This window comes from Ranitomeya variabilis, chromosome 3, assembly GCF_051348905.1.
Source record: "Ranitomeya variabilis isolate aRanVar5 chromosome 3, aRanVar5.hap1, whole genome shotgun sequence".
NCBI classification, from domain to species: Eukaryota; Metazoa; Chordata; class Amphibia; order Anura; family Dendrobatidae; genus Ranitomeya; species Ranitomeya variabilis.
The window spans coordinates 762,289,800-762,310,997 of NC_135234.1; the positions used below are offsets into that span (position 1 = coordinate 762,289,800).

The 21,198-nt window shown below is 44.3% G+C and overlaps 1 protein-coding gene across 1 annotated transcript in view; it reads left to right on the forward strand.

Annotated features, from left to right (window-relative positions):
• The window catches only part of WNT11 (Wnt family member 11), a 138,096-nt gene that overhangs the window by 50,916 nt on the left and 65,982 nt on the right, over positions 1-21,198 (forward strand). Inside the window, exon 3 of the mRNA XM_077298733.1 lies at positions 8,531-8,766. Within this exon, the coding sequence (XP_077154848.1) occupies positions 8,531-8,766 (236 nt within the window). The remainder of the gene's footprint in view (positions 1-8,530; positions 8,767-21,198) is intronic.

Here is a 21,198-nt window from a genome sequence, read left to right on the forward strand (position 1 = left end):
ATTGACGAATCTTTGGTTTTCTGACTATGGCCATGTGCAGCACAATGCCCCAAAATGTCATAATTTCTGCTGCATTTACAGGGGTCTATCTGGCATATGATAACGTTACGTTGGGTGTATAATTGATGGGTATACAGGTTTGTCTGGGCCACCATAGCATTTATTAATTCCTTGCAGAAAAATAATTTTAAAAAGTCAATTTCAGTGAGGCCTGTAATATCAGACTGGATTCCTGAGCTGCCGATGAAATCCAGAATAACAGGCTGATAATTTTCGTTGGTTGGAGTCCATATGGGATCAATTGCTGTAGGGGTCGCCTCGGTCCTAGGGGGTCCCTCCTTACTAGATGAGGAGGAGGAAGAGGAATAGAAGAAAGTGGGATCTTCCTCACTAGAGAGGGGCCAACCCGAACAGTAAAGTTTGGCGTCCTTACTGAACACCTACTGTTCAGGCATGGACACCGAACACGGAGTTCACCAGGAAGTCCGTTTTACTGTTCGGGTTCAGCTGCCCGAACGCCGGGTGTTTGCCAAGCTGTATTGTTCATGACAGCATGGCAAACACCACTTCTGATCAGCGGTGAAATCATCCCCGCCGGTCAGAGAGCCACGTTGAGTGCTCAGCTCTGATTGGAGGTATAAAGTTTACCTCCGGTCACTGGTGTCAACTGATGGGACAACTGCTCCTATCACCCAACATCTGCTGCCGCTAATAACAGCGAGAGCAGGAGTGGCGCATGGGAGTATTCATCAGCTGCTCTTGCGCTGTAAGTAAATAGTAAAAAAAAATGGCTTGGGTTCCCCTGTATTTTTGTTGGGGGCTGTAACCCTCAGCTGTCAGCTTCAGCAAGGCTAGTTATAAAGAAAAGAGGGGTCCCCACGCCGTATTTTTAAATTATTTAAATAAATAATTTTAAAAAATGGCATTGTGTCCCCCATTTTTGACAACCAGCCTTGCTAAAGCAGACAGCTGGGGGCTGGTATTCTCAGGCTTGTAAGGGGCCATGGATATTGGCCCCCACAGCCTAAAAATAGCAGTCCGCAGCCACCAAGAATTGTACATCTATTAGATGCGCCAAATCTAGCACTTTGCCCGGCTCTTCCCACTTGCCCTGTAGCTGTGGCAAGTGGGGTTAATATTTGTGGAGTTGATGTCACCTTTGTATTGTCAGGTGACATCAAGCCCACAGCTTAGTAATGGAGAGGCATCTGTAAGACACCTATACATTACTAATCCTATAGTTACATGGTAAATAAAGACACAGCCAGAATAAAGTCCTTTATTAGAAATAAAACTAAACACAAGTTTCCTTTTTTATTTAAAAATAATAAACACAGTTATACTCACCAAACGCCTATTCCACCGAAGCCCTCGTTCTTCTGTAATAAAACTAAAATTAAAAAAACAACAATATCCCTCACCTATCCGTCATTCTGTCCCACACCGTAATCCATGTCTGGGGGAAAAACAGTTTTCAACCTGGACGGTGCCAAGATGTGACTGTCCAGGCTGAAAACCACTGGTGAAAGAGCACAGCCTCAATGACTGGCGATGACGTCATAGAGGTTACCTCCGGTCACTGAGGCTCCACTCCCAGCCGGGCTGAACTGCCGTGACCTCGGTGACATCCCTTCTAGCACTGTGAGAAACGTATTTAAATAATTCAAAAATACGGCGTTGGGACCCCTCTATTCTTATTAACCAGCCTTGCTGAAGCTGACAGCTAAGGGTTACAGCTCCCAGCTGTGAGTTTTGCCTGGCTGGTTAAAAAAAATACAGAGGACCCCACGCCATTTTTTTTTAAATTACCGTATTTATTTACAGCACAGTAGCGCATGATGATTGCTCCCATCCGCGGCTCCAGCTCTCGCTGTTAGTAGCGGCAGCAGATGTCGGATGATGGGAGCAGTTGTCCCATTAGCTGATACCAGTGACCAGAGGTAAAGTTTATACCTCCGATCACAGCGTAGCGCTTAGGCTACGTTCACATTTGCGTTGTGCGACGCAGCGTCGGCGCCGCAACGCACAACGCAAACAAAAACGCAGCAAAACGCATGCACAACGCTGCGTTTTGCGCCGCATGCGTCCTTTTTTTCATTGATTTTGGACGCAGCAAAAATGCAACTTGCTGCGTCCTCTGCGCCCGGACGCGGGCACCGCAGGGACGCATGCGGCGCAAAACGCAAGTGCGACGCATGTCCATGCGCCCCATGTTAAATATAGGGGCGCATGACGCATGCGGCGACGCTGCGGCGCCCGACGCTGCGGCACCGACCGCAAATGTGAACGTAGCCTTACGCTGTCTTTTGACAGCTTGGGAACCGCGGCTCTCTGACCGGCAGGGATGATTTCACCGCTGATCAGAAGCGGTGTTTGCCACGCTGTCATGCCATTTTTGTATAAAAAATAGCGATGTTTATGTGCAAAGGTCACTATGAAGTGAGGGGGAGGAGGTGAGCTGTGACATCGCCTATTGTGATTGGTGGATCCTGTGTTATCAGCTGAGTATAGAGGATATATCAGTCATTGTACAGGAGGAGGAGGAGGTGAGCTGTGACATCGCCTATTGTGATTGGTGGATCCTGTGTTATCAGCTGAGTATAGAGGAGATATCAGTCATTGTAATCCTGTCTCTGATGGATGGTAATGAGGCAGCTCATTCTGTTCATTGCTAATAAACATGTTCAGTTTCTGAAGCAATACTGTAGAATGTAAAAAATAGCAGGGAGAAAGTTGCTAGCAAGAAGATTTCTATTTTTCATTTATAGTGGTATATACAAAGAAAAAGAAAATTTCCAAAATAAATACCGTAAGTCATTCTCTGTTGACACATTCCATTTAAGGGTCTATTGCCAGAGCTCCCATAGATTGCAGCAGGGTTGGCGTCACCACCCGGAGCACCTGGGCAAGTACCAGGGCCCTGACAAACGGCTGTCAGGGACATCAGCCCTCCCCCTCAAATACTCACCTCTCCCCATTCCCAGCTGCTCCCGTTTATTCAGTGTCTTCTGACTCTGTGACATCTTAGGACAGAGGTCAGGATGATGTCACTACAGCGCAACCTCTGCCGAGCACTGCAGAGTCAGAAGACGCTAAAGAGACCGGAGCAGCGCGGAATGAGAAAGATGAATATTTCTTTTTTTATGTATGGAGCATTATATGGGGCCCATTATACTACATGGATCATTATATAGGGCCATTATATACTGTATGGAGCACTATATGGGGCCCTTTATACTGTATGGAGCACTTTCTGATGCCATTATACTGTATGGAGCAAAATATGGGGCTATTATACTGTATGGGGCACTTTATGATGTTTTTATACTCTATGAAGCAATATATGGGGACATTATGTACTGTATGGAGCAATATATGGGTCCCATTATACTGTTTGATGCAATATATGAGGCCATTGTATACTGTATAGAGCAATATATGTGGCCCACTATGCTGTATAGAGCAATATATGGGTCCATTATATACTGTATGAAGCATTATATGGGGCCCATTATATACTGTATAGAGTAATATATGGAGCCATTATACTATATAAAGCAAAATATGGGGCCATTATACTGTATGGAGCAATATATGAGACCATTATATACTGTATGGTGCACTATATGGGGCCCATCATACTGTACAGAGCAATATATGGGGCCATTATATACTGTATAGAGCAATATATGGGGCTCATTATACTGTATAGATCAATATATGGGGCCATTATATACTGTATGGAGGACTATGTGGTGTCCATAATACTGTATGGAGCAATATATGGGGCACATTATTCTGTATGGAGGACTATGTTGTGCCCATAATGGTGTATGCTGTACTCTGTGGTGCCCATAATACTGTATAGGGGACTATGTGGTGTCCATAATACTGTTTGGAGCAATATATGGGGCACATTATTCTGTATGGAGGACTATGTGGTGTCCATAATACTGTTTGGAGCAATATATGGGGCACATTATTCTGTATGGAGGACTATGTTGTGCCCATAATGGTGTATAGTGTACTCTGTGGTGCCCATAATACTGTATGGAGAACTATGTGGTGCCCATAATACTGTGCGAAGGACTATACTGTCCAGTGTAAAATGATAAGTCTGCAGTCACTCTGTGTGCTGTGCGATGCGAGGATTCACCGGTTTCTGAGTTATTGTAGAATTTACAATAGATATCACTCATGTAATGTAAGAAGTGGAATCTTTGGCATTGTGCTATACCTATATTTCTCTGCCGCATCATGAATCGTGGTATGTGTTAAGGGGGCCACTGAGACTCTTTCACCCTGGGCCAATGAAAACCTGGAGCCGGCCATGAATTGCAGGTTTAGATCCCGCGCTGATAATTATCTTCCATAATTTCTACACAAGTCGGAGTCGCTCTACTATCTGGCGGGTCCCCTAAAATGAATGATGTTCATCCTGGGCTTTCTGGTGCATGGATTGAACTACAGTTAGAATATGAGTGCCCACATACCCTACTTCACCAAGAATGGTGTTGAGTCGACGCAATAGGGACGGACGCAGCCGGAAACGCTCCCTTATCCTCCCACCCATGATGGGCCATTTTTGAATGGGGTTTATATAGGTTTTTGGGGGCCTGAATAGGAGCTTGTTATATTTTCTACATCCTGCAGGACGAGAATATTGCAGTGTATAGAACAAGCAATTGCAGGGTCAAGGTTCCTGAGGGGGCTAACAAATATGGTAAAAATGAAGAAAACATTGAAAATATTATGTTTTAACCACCCTCTCTCCTTTTGAAGCTAACCCCCCCCAAAACATACACACGCTATAAATGCTTATCTTCTATAGATATATTATCGCTGCTTCATCAAAAAGTCCAACCTGGCAAAATATAAAGGTAATTAAGCCATAAGATGAACACCGTATGAGCAAAAAAAAATAAAAACGGCAGAATTGCAATTTTTCGGTGACTGGAACTTTAAAAAAAAAAGTGACCAGAAAGTTATTTGTACCCCAAAATTGGTATCAGTAAAACCGCCAGCTCGCCCCACATGAACGAATCCCTCTCACAAGTCTATAAACGGAAAACTAAAAAAGTTACGGGTCTCAGAAAATGGCGACACAAATTCGGATTTTTTTTTTATTTTTATTTTTTTGGCAAAGCTCTGAATTTTTTTTTTTAGCAACTAAAATATGACTCGTCCCGCAAAAAAAACCAAAAAAAAACAGGGACTCATATGGACATAAAAATAAAAAAAAATGGAGGAAAAAAATAGAGCCAACATGTTTAAAAAATTACTCTGTCATGAAGGAGTTAATGATGTGTGTGACAACTTTGGTGAACAGTAAGACGGCCAAGAAGTGACGCGAGAAAGTAATATAATAAATTTCCCTCAATGTTTTAATAGAATGGGGCAGATTGGTGAAAACTGAAAGGAAAACTGTGTATGTTGCCCATAGCAACCAATCACAGTGCAGCTTTCATGTTACCAGAGCAGAATATGAAATGAAAGCTGCTCTGTGATTGGATGCTATGAGCAACATTCTGCCCCATAGCTTGCAGAACTATTTACATACTATAGACATTTATCCACCTAAATACTTGAACGTATAGGGGTACGACCTCTGCGGCCCCTGACGATATAGAGCCTGGTGGTGGTTCTTCATCAAGGTGAATGAGAGATGTGGACACAGAAGAATGAGTGACCATAGAAGCAGACGTGTACATAGAAATCATGGGGCCCCATAACCTCACCCCTTCTACACCACCTACAACAATACTGTATATATATATATTTGGCTAAGTAAGCAGGGTGACAGCGCAGTGGAGCATGCCAACCAACTCTTAGGGACAAGGATAGGGACATGTATTTTGACATGGATACAGCATTTTGTGCTCCTAATGAAGTTCCTTAGTGTTCTTGCCCAATAGAATACCTTTTATAGAGTGTAATGTCCCCCAAAAATGCATCCAACGCAAAGTATGATGTCCCCCACAGTGCCCTCCACTCCCACATACAGTATGATGACCCCACAGTGCCTGCAACACATTATGATGCCCCCTCACTGCATGAGGACCCCATAGTGCCCCCTCACACAGTATGAAGACTTCGTAGCACCCCTCACACAGGATGAGGACCCCACAGTACTCCACACACAGTATCGTGGCCCACAAAACTCCTACCACAGTATGATCCCCTGACTGCCCCTATACACAGAATGATGGCCCTCACAGCTTCCACACACAGCATCAAAGCCACTGCACACGCTACTATGATCTGCACAGCCCTTTACAGATTTTGAGGCCCCCGACAGCCTCCACACACACATAGTCTCGTGGCCCCAGGGCTCCTGACACATAATAATGCCCTCCACACAGAATTATGGTCCCACACAATATAATTGCCACCACACACAGTATCACAGCCCCCACACACAGTATCATGGCCTCCATACTCAATATGATGCCCCCACAGTTTTCTGAGGATGCAGATACTGTTGAAGTTGAGATGCTGGGGTTGCAGTGCCGCTCACATTAGGCCATAGCTGCCACGTAATCTGCCGCTATTAGTGGTTCACCACTACATGCAAGTCACCTTCCATGAACAAATGGAATCGGCATCTCTGTCATTTAGATGTGATTTAATTATGTTCTGCAGAATCTCATAAAATACATCGTTTCTGCTGCAGAACCTCAGGATACACATTCTGACTGCTGCAGAAACTCATGATACATATCATGACTGCTGCAGAACCTCATGATACACATCCTGACTGCTGCAGAACCTCATGATACACACCCTGACTGCTGCAGAAACTCATGATACACATCCTGACTGCTGCAGAACCTCATGATACACATCCTGACTGCTGCAGAAACTCATGATACATATCATGACTGCTGCAGAACCTCATGATACGCATCCTGACTGCTGCAGAAACTCATGATACACATCCTGGCTGCTGCAGAATCTCATGATACACATCTTGACTGCTGCAGAACCTCATGATATACAACTTGACTCCTGCAGAACCTCATGATATACATCTTGACGCTGAAAAACAGTTGTCGCAGTGTGTATGGTTAGAGCCTCTCTGGTTGTTATAACCTGCTACAATATGATGGATATCCAGACAGTAGCTTTTGGCAACATTTCTGAGGAATCATAGCCCATTCCTCTCAAGGAATGGCCCCAGGTAAACATTATTTTTTTTTTTGTGCTGCAGTAGCCTTCACATCCCACCACATCATTTCTCTGGGGCTTTGGGGTTCAAGCCAGGCGATGATGACGGACACGTCAGAATTTTACAGGACTTTTTCTGAAAGCAAGTCTTGATAGAATATGAGATATACTTGGGATCATTGTCCTGTAGGAAGGTCCGATGATGCCCGAACTTCAACTTCCTTACAGAAGACATGATGTTTTCTCCAAGGAATTCCTGATACTTGTTTGAATCCATCTTTCCCTCCATACTTTACAGGTTTCCAGTGACAAAGGAAGCAAAGCAGCCAGATAGCATCAAAAGCAATCGGCATACTTCACTGTGAGCATTAGAGTCATCAGCATATTTCACTGTAGGCATCAGTGTCATTGGATTACTTCAATGTAGGCATCACCAAGCCACCGCCATGGTTCACTATAGATGTCACCGCGCTACCGCCATGCTTTACTGAAGTCTTCACTTAGCTACCACCATGCTTTACTTTAGTCATCTCCATGCCTCTACCATGCTTCACTGTAGGCATCTCTGAACCACCACCGTTCTTCATTGCATGTGCGATACTGTGCAAACTGAAACCTCAGTAGCTACTGCCACCAAATCTCGTTGCCGGTGTTTTGCATTACCACGAGGGGTTTTGACCACCTGCTTTCTTAGGAATCTGGTGCTAGCCAGTGACAGCTTCCTCTTTCTAGCACATCCAGGTAGTGTAGCCAGTGTTCCTATCATTCAGAAGTTGTGACCTCCACAGCTTCCTGCTGCATCTCTATGAACATTCAATACCTTTGTATCTTCTTGCATCCTTTTCCTTGTTTTTGCAAGGCAGTGATCTCTTCTCATAACTTTTTTTGACCACTCTAACCACTTATTTTAACATCCAATAAAGTAGCACAGTCAGCAAACCCCCAGTAAAACCTGGTGTCTGATGTGTGTAATCTCAGGCACACCTAATTAAGTAATGAATCCCTTGATTATTGCATCCGGTGCTGGAGACAAATGTGCACACGCCTGGGGGATAGAATTTCTGGGTTGAATAATCCTGACACTGCAGTAGTCAGTAATATTGGCATTTTGTAATATATTTGGAGAAACCTCTTGTTATATTAGTTGTGGTAAATTATTTGCATTGTTCTTGTTTGATTGGTTAATTGCAAACAGCAGAAAATTTGTAAACTTTGCTAATAAACCAAATTTACAGTGCAGGTTGATTCTTTTTAATCGCAACTACACATCGTGACTGCTGCAGAACCTCATTATATATATCCTGAACGTGGCAGAACTTCGGATTGTATGTTTATTGAGATGCTCTGTTTTCTTTTCTTGCAGAGCATTGTCCAAGACCTCTGCCTCCCTGGCCTTGAATCAGACCCAGCACTGTAAACAGCTGGATGGTTTGGTCTCTTCGCAGATGCAGCTCTGCCGAAGTAACCTGGAATTGATGCAGACAATCATCCAGGCAGCAAAAGAGGTCAAGAAAACCTGCATCAAAGCCTTCTCCGATATGAGGTGGAACTGTTCGTCCATAGAGCTGGCTCCAAACTTCAATCAGGATTTAGAAAGAGGTAAGATCATGCAATAACTTATAGAAGTGTCCTTATACCCTGATATGTTTGTATAGGAATTACTCACCCCCCTTTATAAAAGTCACTACTATCTTATAGCAAACCCTCTGTTTATGAGCAGCTCTATACTCAGATGTTCAGTGAAGCAGCTCTCACCCCCTCTCACAGCAGGAAGTCCCAGCATGATCTCTAGTGCCAGTTAGCAGATGGATTACAACCAGCCGCATGTAACCAGACTCTTATTTTTCTGTAAAGGTGGAGAAAGTCATCACCACCCACACTCAGCAGTCAGCAAATTCTTCTGTTCTGGCAAGGGTTTTGATTGACAGAAGGCTAGGCTTCTCTATAGCTACAGTGCCACTGAAAGCATTCAGTTCCACTGCACCCCCTGTAGGCGAGCCTGTACCATGTTAGGACATGCAGTGAGTTTTCTTAGATTGGGCATCTGGTTCTGTGAAAAAAAAAATAGATTTCTGAATAAGCCCATTGACTAGTATGGGTATACCATTGTGGACTGAGAACGAGTGAATACCAGAACCAAAGAAGTGAACAAATAGAAGATGAAATATCAGTCTTTATTGATAAAATATCAAGCTACAAAGATTAAAATCGGATAAAAGGTGCTTCACATATACAAGGACACAGAGGAATGACCTGGTAGGAATAGCTACATGACCAAGATTAACTTACCTTAAGGAGGGACCAAGTCAACGCAGTAGAGTGGAAAACATCAACACTGTAGGGTGGGGTCAAATCAACACTGTAGGGTGGGGTCAAATCAACACTGTAGGGTTGGGGTCAAATCAGCACTGTAGGGTGGGGTCAAATCAGCCCTGTAGGGTGGACCCAAATAAACACTCTAGGGTGGGGTCAAATCAGCTCTGTATGGTGGACCCAAATAAATACTCTAGGGTGGGGTCAAATCAGCACTGTAGGGTGGGGTCAAATCAGCCCTGTAGGGTGGACCCAAATATACACTCTAGGGTGGGGTCAAATCAGCACTGTAGGGTGGGGTCAAATCAGCCCTGTAGAGTGGACCCAAATATACACTCTAGGGTGGGGTCAAATCAGCACTGTAGGGTGGGGTCAAATCAGCCCTGTAGGGTGGACCCAAATAAACATTTTAGGGTGGGGTCAAATCATCTCTGTAGGGTGGGGTCACATCACCCCTGTAGGGTAGACCCAAATAAACACTCTGGGGTGGGGTCAAATCAGCATTGTGGGGTGGACCCAAATGAACACTCTGGGGTGGGGTCAAATCATCTCTGTAGGGTGGGGTCAAATCACCCCTGTAGGGTAGACCCAAATAAACACTCTGGGCTGGGGTCAAATCAGCATTGTGGGGTGGACCCAAATGAACACTCTGGGGTGGGGTCAAATAAGCACTGTAGGCTAAACCCAAATAAACACACTGGTATGGGGTCAAATCTGCATTGTAAGGTGGACCCAAATAAACACTCTAGGGTTGGGTTAAATCTGCATTGTAGGGTAGACCCAAATAAGCACTCTGGGGTGGGGTCAAATCATCTCTGTAGGGTGGGTTTAAATCAGCTCTGTAGGGTGGACCCAAATAAATACTCTAGGGTGGGGTCAAATCAGCACTGTAGGGTGGGGTCAAATCAGCCCTGTAGGGTGGACCCAAATATACACTCTAGGGTGGGGTCAAATCAGCACTGTAGGGTGGGGTCAAATCAGCCCTGTAGAGTGGACCCAAATATACACTCTAGGGTGGGGTCAAATCAGCACTGTAGGGTGGGGTCAAATCAGCCCTGTAGGGTGGACCCAAATAAACATTTTAGGGTGGGGTCAAATCATCTCTGTAGGGTGGGGTCACATCACCCCTGTAGGGTAGACCCAAATAAACACTCTGGGGTGGGGTCAAATCAGCATTGTGGGGTGGACCCAAATGAACACTCTGGGGTGGGGTCAAATCATCTCTGTAGGGTGGGGTCAAATCACCCCTGTAGGGTAGACCCAAATAAACACTCTGGGCTGGGGTCAAATCAGCATTGTGGGGTGGACCCAAATGAACACTCTGGGGTGGGGTCAAATAAGCACTGTAGGCTAAACCCAAATAAACACACTGGTATGGGGTCAAATCTGCATTGTAAGGTGGACCCAAATAAACACTCTAGGGTTGGGTTAAATCTGCATTGTAGGGTAGACCCAAATAAGCACTCTGGGGTGGGGTCAAATCATCTCTGTAGGGTGGGTTTAAATCAGCTCTGTAGGGTGGACCCAAATAAATACTCTAGGGTGGGGTCAAATCAGCACTGTAGGGTGGGGTCAAATCAGCACTGTAGGGTGGGGTCAAATCAGCCCTGTATGGTGGGGTCAAATCATCTCTGTAGGGTGGGGTCAAATCAGCTCTGTAGGGTAGACCCAAATAAAAACTCTAGGGTGGGTGTTATGACCCCAATGGCAGAGGGTCTCAAAAGTACATACCAAGTCTGCAAACACAAAAAACCAGCTCATAGGGCAGTGGTAACTGGGCTGACCATATATCTAATCCTAGCACCACAAATAGCAGCAGCCGGGGAACGTGCCTACATTGGTTCTAGACGTCTCGCGCCAGCCGGAGAACTAACTAACCCTAGAAGGGAAAAGATAGACCTTTCTTGCCTCCAGAGAAAAGACCCCAAAAGTTGGATACAAGCCCCCAACAAATAATAACGGTGAGGTAAGGAGAAAAGACAAACGTAAGAATGAACTAGATATTTAGCAAAGAGAGGCCCACTGACTAATAGCAGAATATAGTAAGATGACTTATATGGTCAGCAAAAACCCTATCAAAATTTCCACGCTGGATATTCAAGAACCCCCGAACCGTCTAACGGCCCGGGGGGAGAACACCAGCCCCCTAGAGCTTCCAGCAAAATCAGGAATCACATTTAGTACAAGCTGGACAAAAAATAAGAGCAAGCAAATAACCAAAAAAACAAGGAAGCAGGACTTAGCTTAATTTTGCAAGATCCAAGACCAGCAGACAGGAGCAAACAGAAAGGAACTGATTACAACGATGCCAGGCACTGGACTGAGAAACCAGGAAGTTTATATAGCAACACCCCTGGACTAACGACCCAGGTGGGTGCCAAACTGAGGAAAGACAATCCCAGAGTCATCACTAGTGACCACAAGAGGGAGCCAAAAAAGTCTATTTCACAACAGTACCCCCCCTTTAAGGAGGGGTCACCGAACCCTCACCAAGACCACCAGGGCGATCAGGATGAGCAGCGTGAAAGGCACGAACTAAATCGGCCGCATGCACATCAGAGGCAACCACCCAGGAATTATCCTCCTGACCATAGCCCTTCCACTTGACCAGATACTGAAGCCTCCGCCTGGAGAGCCGAGAATCCAAGATCTTCTCCACCACGTACTCCAACTCGCCCTCAACCAACAGCGGAGCAGGAGGCTCAACAGAAGGAACCACAGGTACAACGTACCGCCGCAACAAAGACCTATGGAACACGTTGTGAATGGCAAATGACACCGGAAGATCCAAGCGAAAGGACACAGGATTAAGGATTTCCAATATCTTGTAAGGACCGATGAAGCGAGGCTTAAATTTAGGAGAGGAGACCTTCATAGGAACAAATCGAGAAGACAGCCATACCAAATCCCCAACACGAACTCGGGGACCCACACCGCGGCGGCGGTTGGCAAAACGCTGAGCCTTCTCCTGTGACAACTTCAAGTTGTCCACCACATGATTCCAGATCCGCTGCAACCTATCCACCACGGAATCTACCCCAGGACAGTCAGAAGGCTCCACATGTCCCGAGGAAAAACGAGGATGGAAACCAGAGTTGCAAAAAAATGGCGAAACCAAAGTAGCGGAACTAGCCCGATTATTAAGGGCAAACTCAGCCAACGGCAAGAAGGTCACCCAATCATCCTGATCTGCAGAAACAAAACACCTCAAATAAGCCTCCAGAGTCTGATTAGTTCGCTCCGTTTGTCCATTAGTCTGAGGATGAAAGGCAGACGAAAACGACAAATCAATGCCCATCTTAGCACAAAAGGATCGCCAGAACCTGGAAACAAACTGGGATCCTCTGTCAGACACAATATTCTCAGGAATGCCGTGTAAACGAACCACATTCTGAAAGAACAAAGGAACCAGATCGGAAGAGGAAGGCAGCTTAGGCAAAGATACCAAATGGACCATCTTGGAAAAGCGATCACATACCACCCAGATGACAGACATGCCCTGAGACACCGTAAGATCTGAAATGAAATCCATGGAAATGTGTGTCCAAGGCCTCTTCGGGACAGGCAAGGGCAAGAGCAACCCGCTGGCACGAGAACAGCAAGGCTTAGCTCGAGCACAAGTCCCACAGGACTGCACAAATGACCGCACATCCCGTGACAAGGAAGGCCACCAAAAGGACCTAGCCACCAGATCTCTGGTGCCAAAAATTCCCGGATGCCCTGCCAACACCGAGGAATGAACCTCGGAAATGACTCTGCTGGTCCACTTATCAGGAACAAACAGTCTGTCAGGTGGACAAGAGTCAGGTCTACCAGCCTGAAATCTCTGCAACACACGTCGCAAATCCGGAGAAATGGCTGACAGGATAACTCCCTCTTTGAGAATACCAACTGGTTCTGCGACTCCAGGAGAGTCAGGCACAAAGCTCCTTGAAAGAGCATCAGCCTTCACATTCTTTGAACCTGGTAAATACGAGACCACAAAGTCAAAACGGGAGAAAAACAATGACCAGCGGGCCTGTCTAGGATTCAGGCGTTTAGCAGACTCGAGATACATCAGATTTTTGTGATCAGTCAAGACCACCACACGATGCTTAGCACCCTCGAGCCAATGACGCCACTCCTCAAATGCCCACTTCATGGCCAACAACTCCCGATTGCCAACATCATAATTCCGCTCAGCGGGCGAAAACTTCCTAGAGAAAAAAGCACATGGTCTCATTACAGAGCAACCAGGGCCTCTCTGCGACAAAACGGCCTCTGCCCCAATCTCAGAAGCATCCACTTCAACCTGAAAGGGCAGTGAGACATCAGGCTGGCACAAAACAGGCGCCGAAGTAAACCGGCGCTTCAACTCTTGGAAAGCTTCCACGGCTGCAGGAGCCCAGTTAGCAACATCAGAACCTTTCTTGGTCATATCCGTCAAAGGTTTAACAACGCTAGAAAAATTAGCGATAAAACGACGGTAGAAGTTAGCAAAACCCAAGAACTTCTGAAGACTCTTAACTGACGTGGGTTGAGTCCAATCATGAATAGCTCGGACCTTGACTGGGTCCATCTCCACCGCAGAAGGGGAAAAAATAAAACCCAAAAAGGGAACCTTCTGTACTCCAAAGAGACACTTTGAGCCCTTAACAAACAAAGCATTCTCACGCAAAACCTGAAACACCATCCTGACCTGCTCTACATGCGAGTCCCAATCATCAGAAAAAACCAGAATATCATCCAGATAAACAATCATAAATTTATCCAGATACTTCCGGAAAATATCATGCATAAAGGACTGAAACACTGAAGGAGCATTAGAGAGCCCGAAAGGCATCACCAAGTACTCAAAATGACCTTCGGGCGTATTAAATGCAGTTTTCCATTCATCTCCTTGCTTAATGCGCACAAGGTTGTACGCACCACGAAGATCTATCTTGGTGAACCACTTGGCACCTTTAATCCGGGCAAACAAGTCCGACAACAGAGGCAAAGGATACTGAAATTTAACAGTGATTTTATTCAGAAGCCGATAGTCAATACAAGGTCTCAAAGATCCGTCCTTCTTGGCCACAAAAAAGAATCCCGCACCAAGAGGGGAAGAGGATGGACGGATATGCCCCTTCTCCAGAGATTCCTTGATATACGAACGCATTGCGGTATGCTCAGGTACAGACAGATTAAATAATCTTCCCTTAGGAAATTTACTACCTGGAATCAAATCTATAGCGCAGTCAAAGTCCCTATGAGGAGGAAGAGCACTGGACCTGGACTCGCTGAATACATCCTGGTAATCAGACAAATACTCAGGAACTTCCGAAGGAGTAGAGGAAGCAATAGACACCGGCGGGGAATCACCATGAATTCCCTGACAGCCCCAACTTGACACAGACATTGCCTTCCAATCCAAGACTGGATTATGGGTCTGTAACCATGGCAGACCCAAAACGACCAAATCATGCATTTTATGCAGAACAAGAAAACAAATCACCTCCCGATGTTCAGGAGTCATGCACATGGTTACCTGTGTCCAAAACTGCGGTTTATTTTCCGCCAATGGCGTAGCATCAATACCTCTAAGAGGGATAGGATTTACCAACGGCTCAAGAACAAAACCACAGCGCTTGGCAAACGACAGATCCATAAGACTCAGGGCAGCACCTGAATCCACAAACGCCATAACAGGGTAGGAGGACAATGAGCAAATTAAAGTCACAGACAAAATAAATTTAGGTTGCAAATTACCAATGGCGACAGGACTAACAACCCTAGTTAGGCGTTTAGAGCATGCTGATATAACATGTGTAGAATCACCACAGTAAAAACACAACCCATTCTGACGTCTATGATTTTTCCGTTCATTTCTAGTCTGAATTCTACCACATTGCATTAAATCAGGTGTTTGTTCAGACAACACCACCAGAGGATTCGCGGCTTTGCGCTCCCGCAAACGCCGGTCAATTTGAATAGCCAGCGCCATGGAATCATTAAGACCTGTAGGAATGGAGAAACCCACCATCACATTCTTAATGGCTTCAGAAAGGCCATTTCTGAAATTTGCGGCCAGAGCACACTCATTCCACTGAGTAAGCACGGACCATTTCCGAAATTTTTGGCAATACACTTCAGCTTCATCCTGACCCTGAGAAATAGCCAGCAAGGCTTTTTCTGCCTGAATTTCAAGATTGGGTTCCTCGTAAAGCAATCCGAGCGCCAGAAAAAACGCATCAATATTTGCCAATGCCGGATCTCCTGGCGCTAGCGAGAAGGCCCAATCCTGAGGGTCGCCCCGTAAGAAAGAGATAACAATTTTTACTTGCTGAGCTGAGTCTCCAGATGAACGGGGTCTCAGAGATAGAAACAATTTACAATTATTCCTGAAATTCCTAAACTTAAATCGGTCTCCAGAGAACAGTTCAGGAATAGGTATTTTAGGTTCAGACATTGGACTACTGGTAACAAAATCTTGTATGCCCTGCACACGAGCAGCAAGCTGATCCACACTTGTAATCAAAGTCTGGACATTCATGTCTGCAGCAAGCACAAGCCACTCAGAGGTAAAGGGGAGGAAAAAAGAGAGGAAAGAAAAAAAAAAAAAAAACTCAGACTTTCCTTTCTTGTAATCCCACTTCTGCAATGCATTAAACATTCAACCTTGGCCTGGCATACTGTTATGACCCCAATGGCAGAGGGTCTCAAAAGTACATACCAAGTCTGCAAACACAAAAAAACAGCTCATAGGGCAGTGGTAACTGGGCTGACCATATATCTAATCCTAGCACCACAAATAGCAGCAGCCGGGGAACGTGCCTACGTTGGTTCTAGACGTCTCGCGCCAGCCGGAGAACTAACTAACCCTAGAAGGGAAAAGATAGACCTTTCTTGCCTCCAGAGAAAAGACCCCAAAAGTTGGATACAAGCCCCCAACAAATAATAACGGTGAGGTAAGGAGAAAAGACAAACGTAAGAATGAACTAGATATTTAGCAAAGAGAGGCCCACTGACTAATAGCAGAATATAGTAAGATGACTTATATGGTCAGCAAAAACCCTATCAAAATTTCCACGCTGGATATTCAAGAACCCCCGAACCGTCTAATGGCCCGGGGGGAGAACACCAGCCCCCTAGAGCTTCCAGCAAAATCAGGAATCACATTTAGTACAAGCTGGACAAAAAATAAGAGCAAGCAAATAACCAAAAAAACAAGGAAGCAGGACTTAGCTTAATTTTGCAAGATCCAAGACCAGCAGACAGGAGCAAACAGAAAGGAACTGATTACAACGATGCCAGGCACTGGACTGAGAAACCAGGAAGTTTATATAGCAACACCCCTGGACTAACGACCCAGGTGGGTGCCAAACTGAGGAAAGACAATCCCAGAGTCATATCACTAGTGACCACAAGAGGGAGCCAAAAAAGTCTAATTCACAACAGGTGGGGTCAAATCATCTCTGTAGGGTGGGGTCAAATCAGCTCTGTAGGGTAGACCCAAATAAACACTCTAGGGTGGGGTCAAATAATCTCTGTAGGGTGGGGGTCAAATCAGCTCTGTAGGGTAGACCCAAATAAACACTCTAGGGTGGGGTCAAATCATCTCTGTAGGGTGGGGTCAAATCAGCCCTGTAGGGTGGACCCAAATGAACACTCTGGGCTGGGGTCAAATAAGCCCAGTAGGCTAAACCCAAATAAACACTCTAGGGTTGGGTTAAATCTGCATTGTAGGGTGGACCCAAATAAGCACTCTGGGGTGGGGTCAAATCAGCACTGTGGGGTAAACCCAAAATAAACTATCTGCGGTGTGGCCAAATGTACTAATGTATGTTTCTAATACTTCTACATGTGGCATATACCGTAGTAGAAATCTATTACATAGGGAACAATGGGTCATTGGACTTTGTTACCACCATCCATGTTCAGCAAAACAAGTCAAATTCTGAATAGGAACCTAGAAGTTGCTACATCAAAACTAGGGGAAGGCCGTGTAGATTTCCTTGTTTTGGCTACAAGCAAATGATGCCATCCATCATGATCAGTGATTGTCTGCAACTATAGCTGTGGAGACAGTGACGGACTGAGGGGCCAATCAGAGATTTATCACTATTTTGACGTTCGAAACCTCCTCTAAGCTCAGGCTTTATTCAGCAATTTTTAATTTTTGCTTAAAAAATATCCACAAAAGTATCTATCAGGCAGGTTAATTGGTGGCAAAAATGGCATGCGGTAGGTTTTGGGCTATACTGGACTGGATTACAGATTGAAGCCTCACTGAGTGGGAGTAAAGGGAGAAAAAAAAATAAAGCTAATGACTGACAGGCTAGGAGGAAGCTGGAGATGGAAAGAAATACGGGAGAAAAACAAAAATGAGATTAAAAGATAAAGAGGGGTGAGCAAGAGGTAGGCACCAAAAACAAAAAAGAGTCTACAAGTCATACGTAGATAAAAATAACAAAATTAATATAAATGTCCACAATAAGGAAATGGTAAAATACAACTTTTTTAATTTGATATGAAATAAAACCTAATATAAATACTTAAATAAAGGTAAGAATATTTAGAAACCAAAAACTATTCATGTTCTGATGGGATGTAAAAACAAATAAAAAATTGATAAAAATGAAAGGCCAATCATTTTAACCCTAAGGGAAAAATGAAACATATGTGTTAAACTATGAGATTAAATAAAGAAAATAATTAAAATAAAAAGAATATTTTATGAAAGGATGTAAGTGCTATAAAAAATGATAAAAAACTATAAAAATAAAAAAATGCATGCTAAAAAGTTAGCAGATTTCTAGCATGGGTGATCTAGTTCCTGGCCGTGGTTGGGCAAATTTCCATCCAAAGCTTAGCTTATCTAAGGAATCTATGATGTTAGTTTGGGCGCATTAGACCCATGATCAGGCCAGAATTTGTGGCCATAATACGGGTGCAAAAACCCTAAGATATTACAATAGTCTAATAGTCTGATGCTGCCCTGTAATGAGAAGTCTAAGGAAGGCCACATATCGACCCAGTTCATCATTTTTTCCGTCTTTTTTATTGGAGAAAAAGTTTGTTTTTTAGGCATTTTTATTCTCAAACAAAATTCATAATGGCTTTTGCACCATTTTTATATTACCGTAGTTTTCTTTCGGTCTTTGTCATTGTTTTTGTATTTGCTGATCAATGTAGACACGGTTTTCATTACTTTGATGTTTTTGGTTACTTGTTTTTGTTTTTACCCTAGTGGAGTACAAAATCTGTTTAATTTAATGTTTATACAGGTGAATACTAAAATGCAACATGTGAAAAATTATTATTATTATTTATTATTATAGCGCCATTTATTCCATGGCGCTTTACATGTGAGGAGGGGTATACATAATAAAACAAGTACAATATTCTTAAACAATACAAGTCATAACTGGTACAGGAGGAGAGAGGATCCTGCCCGCGAAGGCTCACAATCTACAAGGGATGGGTGAGAATACAGTATGTGAGGATAGAGCTGGTCGTGCAGCGGTTTGGTCGATCGGTGGTTACTGCAGGTTGTAGGCTTGTCGGAAGAGGTGGGTCTTCAGGGTCTTTTTGAAGGTTTTGATGGTAGGCGAGAGTCTGATGTGTTGTGGTAGAGGGTTCCAGAGTAGGGGTGATATGTGAGAGAAATCTTGTATCCGATTGTGGGAAGAGGAGATAAGAGGGGAGTAGAGAAGGAGATCTTGTGAGGATCGGAGGTTGCGTGTAGGTAAGTACCGGGAGATGAGGTCACAGATGTATGGAGGAGACAGGTTGTGGATGGCTTTGTATGTCCTGGTTAGGTTTTTGTACTGAAGTCTCTGGGCAATAGGGAGCCAGTGAAGGGATTGACAGAGGGCTGAGGCTGGGGAATAGCGGGGGGACAGGTGGATTAGTCGGGCAGCTGAGTTTAGAATAGATTGGAGGGGTGCGAGAATGTTTGAAGGGAGGCCAGAGAGTAGGAGGTTGCAGTAGTCAAGGCAGGAGATGATGAGGGCATGGACTAGAGTTTTTGCAGATTCCTGGTTTAGGAATGTACGGATCCGTGAAATATTTTTGAGTTGAAGGCGGCAGGAAGTGGAAAGGGCTTGGATATGTGGTTTGAAGGAGAGATCAGTGTCAAGGATTACCCCGAGGCACCGAGCTTGTGGGACTGGGGAGAGTGGGCAGCCGTTTACTGTAATGGATAGGTTTGGTGGGGGGTTCGCGTGAGATGGGGGAAAGATGATGAATTCTGTTTTGTCCATATTAAGTTTTAGAAATCGAGTGGAGAAGAAGGATGAAATAGCGGACAGACATTGAGGGATTCTGGTTAGTAGGGAGGTGATATCTGGTCCAGAGATGTAGATCTGTGTGTCGTCAGCATAGAGGTGATACTGGAAGCCATGAGATTCTATGAGCTGTCCCAGGCCAAAAGTGTAAATGGAGAAGAGCAGGGGCCCAAGGACTGAACCTTGTGGGACTCCGACAGATAGGGGGCGAGGTGAGGAGGTGGTGTGTGAGTGGGAGACGCTGAATGTCCGGTCTGTTAGGTATGATGAGATCCAGGATAGGGCCAAGTCTGTGATGCCAAGGGATGAGGGTCTGTAATAATAGGGAATGGTCCACTGTGTCAAAGGCAGCCGACAGGTCGAGGAGGAGGAGGACAGAGTAGTGTCGCTTGCTCTTAGCGGTTAATAGGTCATTGGTGACTTTAGTTGGGGCAGTTTCAGTGGAGTGATGCGGCCAGGAGCCAGATTGTAAGCGGTCAAAGAGGGAGCAGGAAGAGAGATGGGAGGACAGTTCAAGATGGACGTGTTATTGAAAGGATCATACTACATTTTAGTCTAAAACGTCACACAAAAAAAGACAGAAAAGGAAACAGAAAAAGAAAAACAAGTCAAATGTACACGACTGGTCTACACAAATGTGTGTGGTGGCTTTTTTTGGACGAAGACAAGATTATCTAAGAACAAATCAAAAAGTTAAAACTTTCCGAAAGTAAAAAATGTTTTCTTTTTACTTCCCTTCCAAAGTGTTATCTTTGTGCAATTACTGTGAAAAGGATCAGAATGAAGACGTAGCGAGTATCGGGTCACTCATGCTTGTTTTGGCCACATGGAAAATCACAGACCTTGGTGTGAACTCTCGACCTTGTGTAGAAATCGCACAAAAAACAAGGGAGTTCCTTTTAAAACCACACTTTGATGACAAGAAAGGGCAGAAAAAAGACCTGAGCAACGAAGGAATGAATGTGGGGGTGAAATGCAAAAGGTTAAATAAAAAAGCAAGAGATATAAGAGGATGAAGGTGTATATCAGCCATTTATTATTTTGCATTTTTGTCATCAATTTTTCTCTTTTTTTTCAAGGAAAGGGGAAGGCAAATACTTTTTAGCTTTTTTTCCCAATCCTATAACATACATTATATTGATTTGGATTTTTGTGTACATCCAGATAATAAATTAAAATAAGCAAAAAAATGTAACAAAATGTAAAAAAAAAGATATTTTTAGCAATTAATTAGAAAATCATAAAAGAGGTGAGCAGATACTGATTAACACAGCTCTGTGTTTTAGTGATACTCTGGATCTTAAATATGTGAAAAAAACAGAATCTGCAGCTCTCCAAGGATCTGGTATCATATTGTAAAAGTGGAAACTAAAGTACACAATGCAAATTAAATTTAAGTCCTAGAGGATCATTTTAATACTTCCAGGGACGTTTAAGCTCAGTAGAGACATGTGAGTAGCAAAAAGTA